At 43.4% G+C, this 10669-nt stretch overlaps 1 protein-coding gene across 1 annotated transcript; it reads left to right on the forward strand.

The window, feature by feature from the left end:
* The first annotated feature begins 2535 nt into the window (after window positions 1-2535).
* Window positions 2536-9186, forward strand: HDDC2 (HD domain containing 2). Its single transcript, XM_088530327.1, has 6 exons — window positions 2536-2646; window positions 2813-2934; window positions 3034-3136; window positions 5863-5931; window positions 7682-7820; window positions 9051-9186. The coding sequence occupies exons 1-6, from the start codon at window positions 2536-2538 to the stop codon at window positions 9161-9163; spliced, it is 657 nt and encodes a 218-aa protein (XP_088386453.1). The 3' UTR covers window positions 9164-9186.
* Window positions 9187-10669: the final 1483 nt, after the last annotated feature.

Genomic DNA, 10669 nt, shown 5'->3' on the forward strand with positions numbered 1-10669 from the left:
TGCTTGAACTGTAGAGGAGGTCGTGGAAAAGATATACAGCCCTTGGCAGGACATCAGGGAACGGTGCCTGTCACAGCCACGCTGGCGCTGCCTGGGCAAGGCAGGCTGGGCAGAGGAGCAGACGTACACTCGCTACTCCTTCCTTGTTCCTGAGACTGCCTTAGGTAAAGGAAGATGTGGCATGGTTTGGAGAAGGAAAAGAAGCATTTACAGCCTCTGGCAAGCACTCTTTAATCTTTTTTTTTTTTTTTTTTCCCTCTTCCACAGGACACAGGGGCTATTGTTCCTGCTTATTGGATCTGTGATATGTAATCACTCTGCTACATACACTGAACCACACTTTTCTTACATTTTTTTCTAATATATGATAACAAATGAATCCAGTCAATTGGTTATCTTTTCCCAAAGATATTTCACCAACACAACCTTTGGTGTATCCATATTGTGTTCCAGTAGAACACAGAAGAGTTTTAGAAATCCCTAGTGTTGTTAAGATTAAGTTCAACTTTAAAGCTAGTTAAGGTTTCTGTCCCCAGTCACCTGGGCTTTGCAGAGATCATTTTCATATTATTGTGCCATGTATGCAAAACAACCCCTTTCCTTCAGCGCTATTTTGTTAAAGAATTTACAGTATAATGTAAACATGAAGTAGAGATTTGCAGGCAGAGAGCGCCATCTCCTGCTATTAAATACAATTACTCAGCAGCAACATGTGTCGTTTAGTATTTACACCTTGGAATCATCAACTGCTACCACAAAAGGTGTAGCAAAAAGCCACCTTAGCTTGGCGAATGATTGAGACTTAGGTCCTAATAGTATTTTAGGAATCCAGTAGAGAGACTTTGGAAATCTTTGCTAAGGTTTCTGAATTAAATTAGAAAACTGATTATAATTGCAAGGAGCTGGGATCGCAGATTTATTTCTGTTTTGGGACTCCTCAATAAAGAACAAAAAAACCCTTCAATTTTAAAAGTTAGCATTTTTACTATGTTATTGTCCTCTGACCCTTTAAAGATTTAACTATGTAATTAACACTACATATGGAGCCCATGTTAAGTACTTGGAAATAGTAGCCATATTTCCACCTCCAGTGCTGCTACAGGTACTGTTCCATAGCAGCATTTGTCTTTGGAAGAGCCTAAGGAGCGGCCTAATTGTAGCCTACAGCTACTGGAAGGTAGGTAACAAACATGACAGTGTCAAACATTTCTTCATAGTGGCAGACAAAAGCAATGACCAGAAACTGTGCCTTGGAGGTCCAGAGAGAACATTATTAAAAAAAAAATCAAAACAAAAACCTGTTTACACAGACATGCAGATGTGAAGTTTTCGCCTTTGGGTGGTTTCAAGAGTTGTGAAGACAACGCTACAGCGAATCTGACCTACTTCATTACTCGACCCACTTTGAGTGGGAGCCCAGACTAGGTAACTTCCGGAGGTCATTTCCAATCACATTTTTTTTGTGAAACAACTGTAATACTGATGATTTTCCTGCTCAATGATCCTCGCATATTGCGTGAAAACAGCTTTTAAATGCTCACCAAAATGTTGTGTCTGGATCTATTATTAATTCAAAAATACACTATAAGTATACACATGAGCAAAAATAATAAACACTCTGCCACCTGCTGATACCTGGAAAACTGCATAAGTTCTTTTCTGAAAATCAAAAATTTATTGCTCTGTTTAAGCCATTAAATGGCATTTCAGTTCACAATATAAAAATCTCAAAGAAATACAAGGTATTGTGAAAAACAATGGATTGTGAAGTAATAAAGTATTACGTTACTTCTTTCAAGCTGTAAAAGTGATGAGAAGTGGCTGTAGCCAGTTGCTGGGAGCCCCTGAACTAACGAGTTTAGCATTAGTTCTCTGAGTGCGACAACTGAGATAACGACCCTCTCTTCCCTTAATAATTATAAGGGCTTGTTCCATTTCCTATGTTTTTGTTTCTTTAAGCATGTGAAATGATGTATCCGTTTAAAGCTAATTATGAGATAGTCAAAGATCCATGACCAATTCATTTTTGCAGAGCTCAGCTTCTACTTCTCCCACTCTCATTAGTGGCATTTTTAAAAATCATAGAATGCTTAAGGTTGGAAGGGACTTCTAGAGATCATCTAATCCAAAAAATCTTTTTAAAGAGGATTTAAAAAGGACTTTTAAAGGAAAAAAAAAGACTTTTAAAAGAAAAGCTTCTTGGGGAGTTTATAAAAACACTTTGAACAAAAATTTGGCCAGCAAAGTTCATACGGCCCATACTTTACGTTGCAATCATCTTTTATCTTTTAACAGTGAGTTAGACAACCGCATATACCTAACGACGCCATATTTTCTTATTGGCATACTTTTAAAAAGTATTCCCTTAAAATAAATAAAGGAAGGAAGCAAGGAGGAGAAGAGAGGTCGCACCTCTCCTCCGCGACAGCTCTTCTCTCCCGCCGCCAGGGCAGACGTGCGGGGGGGCGGCCGCGTCATGGCGGCGGGCGGGGCGTGCGGCGGGGGCGGAGCGGGCGGGCGGGCGCTGCGGGGCTCATGGCGGCGGCGGTGGAGGCGGAGCGGGAGCGGGCGGGCGCTGCGGGGCTCATGGCGGCGGGCGGCGCGCGGGGGTTGCTGCAGTTCCTGCGGCTCGTGGGGCAGCTCAAGGTGAGCGCGGACAGCGGGGCCGGCCCGGCGGGCGGGTGCTGGGCAGCGAGCGCGGCCGCCCGCGGGAGCAGCAGCGCCCGGGGCAGGCGGCGGCGAGGCCGGGGGTCCCGGTCGGGCGGTGGTGGCGCCTCGGAGCGGGATGTGTGAGCGGCGGTGCCTCCCGCAGCGGGTGCCGCGCACGGGCTGGGTGCTCAGGAAGGTGGAGCGGCCCGAGAGCGTCTCCGACCACATGTACCGCATGGCCGTCATGGCGCTGGCCGCCGGCGACGCCAGCCTCGACAAGGGCAGGTGAGAGAGGCGCCTCTGTTCGTTAAGACACCTCTGGGAATTGCGAGGCGTAACTTAAAACGCGGAAAAGCTCATCATTCTGCCCTGGCTTCCTGTCAGGTGTATGCGGCTGGCTCTGGTTCACGATATGGCCGAATGCATCGTTGGAGACATCGCGCCTGCAGATAATGTCCCCAAAGGGGAGAAGCACAGGAGAGAAGAGGTAGGACTGCCTGCTGACACGTCTGCAGAGCTTTTAGCATGTTTTGGATACTCCACTGGCAGGGAAGAGACCCTCAAAAGAGTGTAATTCTGTTGTCAGCGCTGTGCAAATAGACCACAATAACTTTTTTTTTTTTTTTTTAAAAAAAGACTTTTCATGGGCAAATTGGAAGAGGTACAAGGGTTTGGAAGGAGAACAGAATTAACTCTATACCTGATATTAACTCCTGCACTGACTCAATTTGTTTGTTCTGGAGGTTACATTTGTTAGTAATATTTATCAGGTTGCATTTGTTAGTAATATTTATCAGTCTTACCAAGTGAGGAGCAGAGAGTAGGTATCCTGAGTAGACGACTGAATTTAATGTGTCATTTAAGAGGCACTTTAATGCATCAGAAACTTTATTTTATTTGCACAGGAATCCTGATGTAGATATGAATTTTGTTATTAGTCTTTGCAGTTTAGCTTGATTTACTTTGCAGCTTCCAAACTGCTGGTTTGTCAGTGCTGGATTGGTGTATTATTTGGGGGGGGGGTGGGAAGTTAAGCCACTTTTTCAGTAACAGCTAGAGGGCACCATCCTGCCTGTTAATTCCTTTGCGGCCATAATTAGTTCTTCAGCTTTTCCAATGATTTTTTTCGACTTTTATACTTACCTGTTTAAGCTTGGAGGATGAGGGTTTATGAATAAATCTAGGAGTAAGCTGTTTCATAGAATCATAGAATGCTTAAGTTGGAAGGGACCTCTAGAGGTCATCTAGTCCACGCAGGGTCACCTAGAGCACGTGGCACAGGACTGCATCCAAGCGGGTTTTGAAGATCTCCAGAGATGGAGACTCCACAACCTCTCTGGGCAGCCTGTTCCAGTGCTCTGTCACCCTCACTGTTAAGAAGTTTTTCCTTAAGTTCCTATGGAACTTTTGGTGCTTCAGTTTGTGGCCATTTCCTCTAGTTCTGTCGGTGGCCACCACTGAAAAGAGGCCAGCACCATCCTCCTCACTCCCTCCCTTGAGGTATTTATATACACTGATTAGATCCCCTCTCAGCCTTCTCTTCTCCAGGCTGAACAGGCCCAGCTCCCTCAGCCTCTCCTCATAGGGCAGATGTTCCAGGCCCCTGATCATCCTTGTAGCCCTGCGCTGGACTCTCTCCAGCAGCTCCACATCCCTCTTGTACTGTGGAGCCCAGAACTGGACACAGTACTCCAGATGCGGCCTCACCAGGGCTGAGTAGAGGGGCAGGATCACCTCCCTCGACCTGCTGGAGACGCTCTTCTTAATGCAGCCCAGGATCCCATTGGCCTTCTTGGCCACGAGGGCACACTGCTGCCTCATGGTCAACCTGTCGTCCACCATGACACCCAGGTCTTTCTCCGCAGGGCTGCTCTCCAGAAGGTCGGTCCCCAGCCTGTACTGGTGTCTGGGGTTATTCCTCCCCAGGTGCAGGACCTTGCACTTGGCCTTGTTGAATTGCATGAGGTTTTTCACTGCCCACTTGTCCAGTCTGTCCAGGTCCCTCTGGATGGCAGTGCAGCCCTCTGGGGTATCGGCTACTCCTCCCAGTTTGGTATCATCAGCAAACTTGCTGAGGGAGCACTCTGTGCCTTCATCCAGGTCATTGATGAATAAATTGAACAGGACTGGACCAAGGACTGACCCCTGGGGGACCCCGCTAGCTACAGGCCTCCAACTAGACTCTGCACCGCTGATCAAGCTGTTTGCTAAGAAAGTGCAACTTAAAGATCAAAGAGCTGTTAAGAATTCTTAAAATGCTGCCTTTACTGAATGTGTCTTCAGTCTCTCTGTGTTGTTGTTGTTGTTTTGTTTGTTTGGGTTTTTTTTTTTTTGTGTACTTGTTTAACATTCTTACAGTAAAGCAAAAAGGTTTGCTCATCATCCCTCCAAAGGTTGTTTTGTTACTGATGGTCAAACTTCAGTTTGCCTGAAAGGAACAGCCATTTGCATTTAAGCACGTAAAGAAAAGTTTTGATGCTTAAATATGTTCACAAACCTTTCTGAAGTATTTGTAGCTTCTTCTGCTCCCATTTAACTCATTAGAACTTTGCCATTGACCTAATAAGAAGGAACATTGAGGGAGTACTGAATACTTATGCAGACCCTGAACTTTGGGGTAAAATTACCCCGAGAGTAATGGTTTCATCAGATGGCCTGGCCTGCATCATCAGTACTTTGCTGCTGACTTCTCTCTTCCCCTCTGCCCTTTGCTTATGTTGAGCTGGTTTTGAAGCTTGCTTGCTTGTTAGGTAAATTTAATGGGGTAGCCTCACTGAGGCAGCAGAAAATTAACTTGACGTTTAAAAGAATAAATGTTGTTTGTTTTTGCCTTGTGTCTCAAGCGGGGCGAAAAAAGTCGTGGCCTAAAACCAAAGGTTTATCTGTGATGTTGATTGTTTGAGAAGCAGCACCCTGTTACTAGGAAACAGCACAGAAGTAAGCGTGATTACTGGGAAGAACATGAAGAGCTTACTTGTTGGTTACATCATTAGTTTGATAGGGCATTACACCTTGTCCCAAGATTTTTTTGTTCTTATTCTTTGAATGTACTGTATCTCAACCTGGGGGTATTGCATCTTACTGCTGCAGAGGAAGGCAGAGCTGGTATCTGGCAATACAAACCTGGTAACAAGCAGTTAATTTTTTAAAAGATAGTGTTAAAGATGTGCTTGCTCAAGTCATGGATATATGCAGATTGCCTATTTTTTCCAGGCAGCTATGCAAGAGCTGACCCAGCTTCTATCAGAGGACCTAAGGAAAGAAATCTATGAACTCTGGGAAGTAAGCTTGCAATCTTTTAATCCTTTGCTAGAGTTGAGCATGCTCTGTTGTTACAGGATTCAGGTAGACTTTGTTCGGGATATAAGGATTTCATTTTTTTTTAAGTGAAGAGCATGAGTGAAGATGACTTTGGGATCCCCCTTAAAAAGGAACCATAGACTGAATAACCAGCTTCTGAAGCCTCTGACTTTGCAGAGTACCAGGTAAACCCTTTCAGGGCTTGGTTTGACAGCTGAAGGAAGGGTTTGCTTTTTATGTGCATTCTTTTGGGCTCTTATTTTTCCATTTAGAATGTATTTAAGTTCCATATATTCCATATCCATATATTTTGCTGCATGCAAAGGTTAAAGGGATAAATCAGCATAACCAAATTTGGGAAATTTGGAGCGCACGCTGGTATAATAAGCACTGGTTCTGTCTCCATTTGGAAGCTTCTGTAATAGAACAATGATAGTTTATAATAGGAAAGATTTGTCTTGCAGGGTTTTTTTTTTTTTTTTTTTTTTGCATATTCTTTCCTTTGTTTCCTTTCTTTGTTATTAGTGTAACCCGCACAGCAACAGGAGTAATCTAAAAATCTAATACTCACATATAGCCCCTCTAGTCTTACTTTAAGTAGAGCAACTAGGCCAAAAAAAAAAAATCCTCTGATCACTTGGGTTAATATTACACACTCAGCTAGCCAGAAGCATTTCTGTCTGCTCTCTTTCTGTGAGTCATCAAAGTGATGGCCCTGATCTGAACAGTGTCTGGACAAGATCTGCTGAGACTCTTAACAAGTTCTTTTGCCCTGCTGTGTCCTGTTTTGCCCCACTCTGCCCTACAGCCTTGAGAAGAGCAATTGCTTTGGACTGTGTGGGACCCCAAGTGTGGGTGTCTGTGTTATAGGGGAGAAAGGTATCAGAAAGGTACTATTGAGATATTCAGAGTACATTAAAAAAGAAAAAAAAGGCAGCACCACTGTGCAAGAGTTATAAATGAGGATGACATTCACCATTGCCTTCACCTTGCAAGAGAGTTTATAGCTAATAGATTTATTCCTGGCTGTCGTGTTCGGCCCTCGCTGGAGGTAAATGGCAGCAAAGCTGTTCAGGCTGACAAGTAACGTGAACAACTCGCAAGTAAAGATGATGAATGGAGAGAGGGAGAAGGGGGCAGAGCGATCCAAGGAGTGGGAGCGTTGTGGGGAGGAAAGCCCCGAACACCAGCGCTCCTCGTCTCCCAGGAGAGAGACGTGAGCAGCTCAGATCAGACCACAGAGATTAAAGAGGAGTGACAGGAAAATTGTAAGGAACGAGTCCTTATGATAACGGCAAGTGGTGGAGAAAAATGCAAAATAGTTCCTTATAAAATGCCAAAATAGGTAAAAGCAATGCGTAGGAATATGCTGGGGTGATTCATAGTCTTGGCCAACCCTGGAAAGATCTTTATAAGTAAAACTTTATTATATGGAACCTATTGCTTAGCTTACACATTGTGCCTAGGATTGTCTCCAGGTGATTCCTGATTCAGCAAAACATGTTTGAGCATGCAAAACTTAACGGGGTCCTTAAATCCTCTTATGCTCCATAGAACTTTAGCACATACTTGCTGAGCAGCGGACTTTATAGAGATCGAAAGAAGTAACTCTGTCCTGAGTATTTATGGAATGGCTTTTACTGATGAAGAAAATTTGAGATATAAACAGAGCTCCCAAGACTCTTGTTTCAGAACAAAATCCCAAATTTCTTATAATTGCCCATCTGTCCAGGAATATGAAAATCAGTCTACTGCAGAAGCCAAGTTTGTAAAAGAGCTGGATCGGTGCGAGATGATACTGCAGGCATTTGAGTATGAAGAGCTGGAGAAGGCACCCGGCCGTCTACAGGATTTTTTTGATTCGACTGCTGGTATGACAGTGATTTTTGTTGTTGTTGTTGTTTTTAATGAAATCGGTGTATAAATTGCTGTGGGTGTTTTTTGTGTGAGTGTATGATAGACATTCGGAGCTGGTAAGAAACATTGTTTCACTTGTTACTGAAATACAGACTAAATAGTTTTGGTGCTGCTTATTGCAGTGTAAAAGCACCTCACATCTATCAGCACGTGTTGGTATTTGCATTGCCTGGATCGCATTTCTACCAACTTCCTTTAAGAACCACTTGGATTTAGAAAGAAACTCTGCTTAAGAGCTCTCGTGTGTGTTTTGGAATCTCTTTTTTACCACTAGAGGGGTTCAGAGGAGCCTTCCCTGATGCTTTGCCAGAAGGAAGCTGCAGTCTAAGCCGGTGCTTCACAAGGCAGTGAAGTGAGCTTGCTATCCCTGCCTTGACTGTAGTCTTATATGACTTGCCCAAAGGATATATGGCAGCCAGCTCAGTGAAATGCTTTAGGCAGAATAAAATGTAGTGCAACTGCATCTACTGCTCCATATGCTTTCCAAAGTAAATTTTTAGCTAACACAAAAAAATAGGTAAAATACCTGTGTTTAAATTTTTAAGCAAGAGAGCTGAACACCAGGAAAGGGCTCTGCTGCCAAGTGATCCTGTCCTGTGAAAAACCTATGAAGAGGCAAGCTTAAGGAAAGGACCACTAATCTCCAGACACTGCATCTGCAAAATAATTTTATATATTTTATATAAAGCTGATCCATATCTTGGTGACTCCTCAGGGAAATATTATGTTCTCTGAAAAGCATAGTGATTTGATTGGGGAAGAAGGAAAAAAAGTCTACATCAAAAAGCGGACATACTTATTTTTCTAATTGACACTTTTCTTTCTTGATAGAATTCAGTAAATTAAATCAAGATAGTTTTCTCAGCAGAGCATAGAGTATATACCCGAAGTGAACCTATGATCTCAAGTCTCTGAATCGGGCTCGTTTCCTGTAGCAGAACACATAGCATGGAATTACTCTGCTTAAGGCACAGCCTTCTTTTAGCTCCAAGTGTCTTAGCAGAGCAAGAAATTTGGGTGTTTGGGGGGAAAAATAGCTGTTAACTGCTCTTACAGTTGCTCCTTAGTTGGAGTAAAATAGAAATGCTCACTGTCTTAGTTGTTTATTCTGAGCCTCAAGCAACATCACTGCCACCCGTGTGTGTGTATATAAAAGCATTTAAATTTTTCCTTTTGTCTTGCAGGAAAATTTGTGCACCCAGAAATTCTTCAGCTTGTGTCTGCAATTAACACAGAAAGGAATCAAAAAATAGCTGCATGTCAACCACATTCCGGAGGTGTTCCTGAGAAGCTGTAGCTCTAATAAATTTTATTTGGTTTACATTCTCTGTGGTGTTTCCCTTCCCATAGCATCACTAAGTGCCAGGGGACTTTTTTTTCTGTGCATTAACTGCTGAGAATCCTGATACCACTTAGAGGTAGGTAGGGTAGTTGTGGAGAACAGTATGTTTCCTAGTAGGGCAAAATAGCTATAATGCTGAATGAAGTGCAACTCGCTTTGGTCACACAAGGAAAAGTGTAATTACCATCTGAAAGCAGATGTTCATTAGTAGAGCATAACCCAGTAGTAATAAATTAGGAAGAAAAAAAAAAGATTAGGAAGAGATGGTTCTGCAGAAATAGTTACTCTTCAATGAAAATTCTTTTTAAGCCTTAACACTTAAGTGCCTACTTAGTTTATTACCTTTGGATCATGTCTTTGGAGTAGACATTTTTGGTTTACCATCAATCAGAATGGAGTTTCAAGCAGATTATGTCATGGTTCTGCAGGAAGCTGTAAAAGGCCTAACACACTCTCCACCAGGGAACTTCACTTCCCTGTATGCATCAGTGTTACCAACTTACAAGCTAGTCATCCCAGCTGCATGGGGGTAGAGTCTTATTCCTCATCTTGTAGTGAGGTCCAGTTCTGAAAGAATGAAGTTGCTCAGATTATCCCCTTGGAAACACTTTTAACGGTAGCTAAGCTTTGAAGGATACTTTAAAAAAAAAAAGTGTATAGAAATGATGGCTGTATTGAGTTAAACAAAAAGCAGTAAGGCAGTTGAGTGCTCACTCTGGTTAGGTTTGACACTCTCTACTGTGTTTATTTTGCTAGCTCAAACCAATTTTCAAGACAGAAGCAAGGCTGGTAAGTAAATGCATTTCTCTAGAAGCTCCTGATAGAGGCAGAGTTGGAGGTGAAATATCCTCAAAAAGTGATGGTTCCATTAATTTTTCTCAGCGTATTTCTCTTCTGCATTTCATACAATTCCCTACCCTGTGTCTGCATTATAGCAGGGGCAGGTGCTGAGGTTTAGTGAAAGCCAGTAATCCTAAATCCTTCTCACCCCACAGTGTGTGGGTGTGGGGGGGAGGATTGTTTTGTTTTTGTTTGTTTGTTTTGTTTTGCATTAAGTATGTCCTAAAATTATTTCCTGCTACCCCTGCAGCTGTCATTGCATGTCAATTGTGGAATGCTGCATTTGAAGAGAAACGGAAAGCACTTGGAAAGACACTGCAGGTGGGTGTGCAAGCAGGACCCACGAGCCGTGAGGAGAGGTTGAAGGGAAGGTTAGCGCAGAGCCTGTGGGAGCTCACGTGCAGTGGTGACGTGCGCTGCTGCCCACGGTGTAGCTCTCGACCTGCGGGATGAAATCGCCTCGTCCTGTCTTCACCCTCCTCTGCTCGGGCCAGGGTTGTGCCTAGGCAGGGCAGTAGCCAGTTAAACACCAACAAACAGGACGAGGATTTCCCTGCAACTGAAGTGCCTCTGCTACCAGCACTATCACCACAACCTCTTCAAAAGAAAAAAGAAAAAAAA

This window comes from Tinamus guttatus, unplaced genomic scaffold (assembly GCF_059628265.1).
Source record: "Tinamus guttatus ecotype Peru unplaced genomic scaffold, ASM5962826v1 Tinamus_guttatus_pri_ptg000366l, whole genome shotgun sequence".
NCBI classification, from domain to species: Eukaryota; Metazoa; Chordata; class Aves; order Tinamiformes; family Tinamidae; genus Tinamus; species Tinamus guttatus.

Coding starts and splice junctions, on each gene's coding strand:
- HDDC2 (XM_088530327.1), top strand. CDS start 2,536: ATGGCGGCGGCGGTGGAGGCGGAGCGGGAGCGGGCGGGCGCTGCGGGG. Junction 3,137..5,862: donor AGAAGCACAGGAGAGAAGAG/GTAGGACTGCCT, acceptor TATTTTTTCCAG/GCAGCTATGCAAGAGCTGAC. Junction 7,821..9,050: donor TTTTTTTGATTCGACTGCTG/GTATGACAGTGA, acceptor TTTGTCTTGCAG/GAAAATTTGTGCACCCAGAA.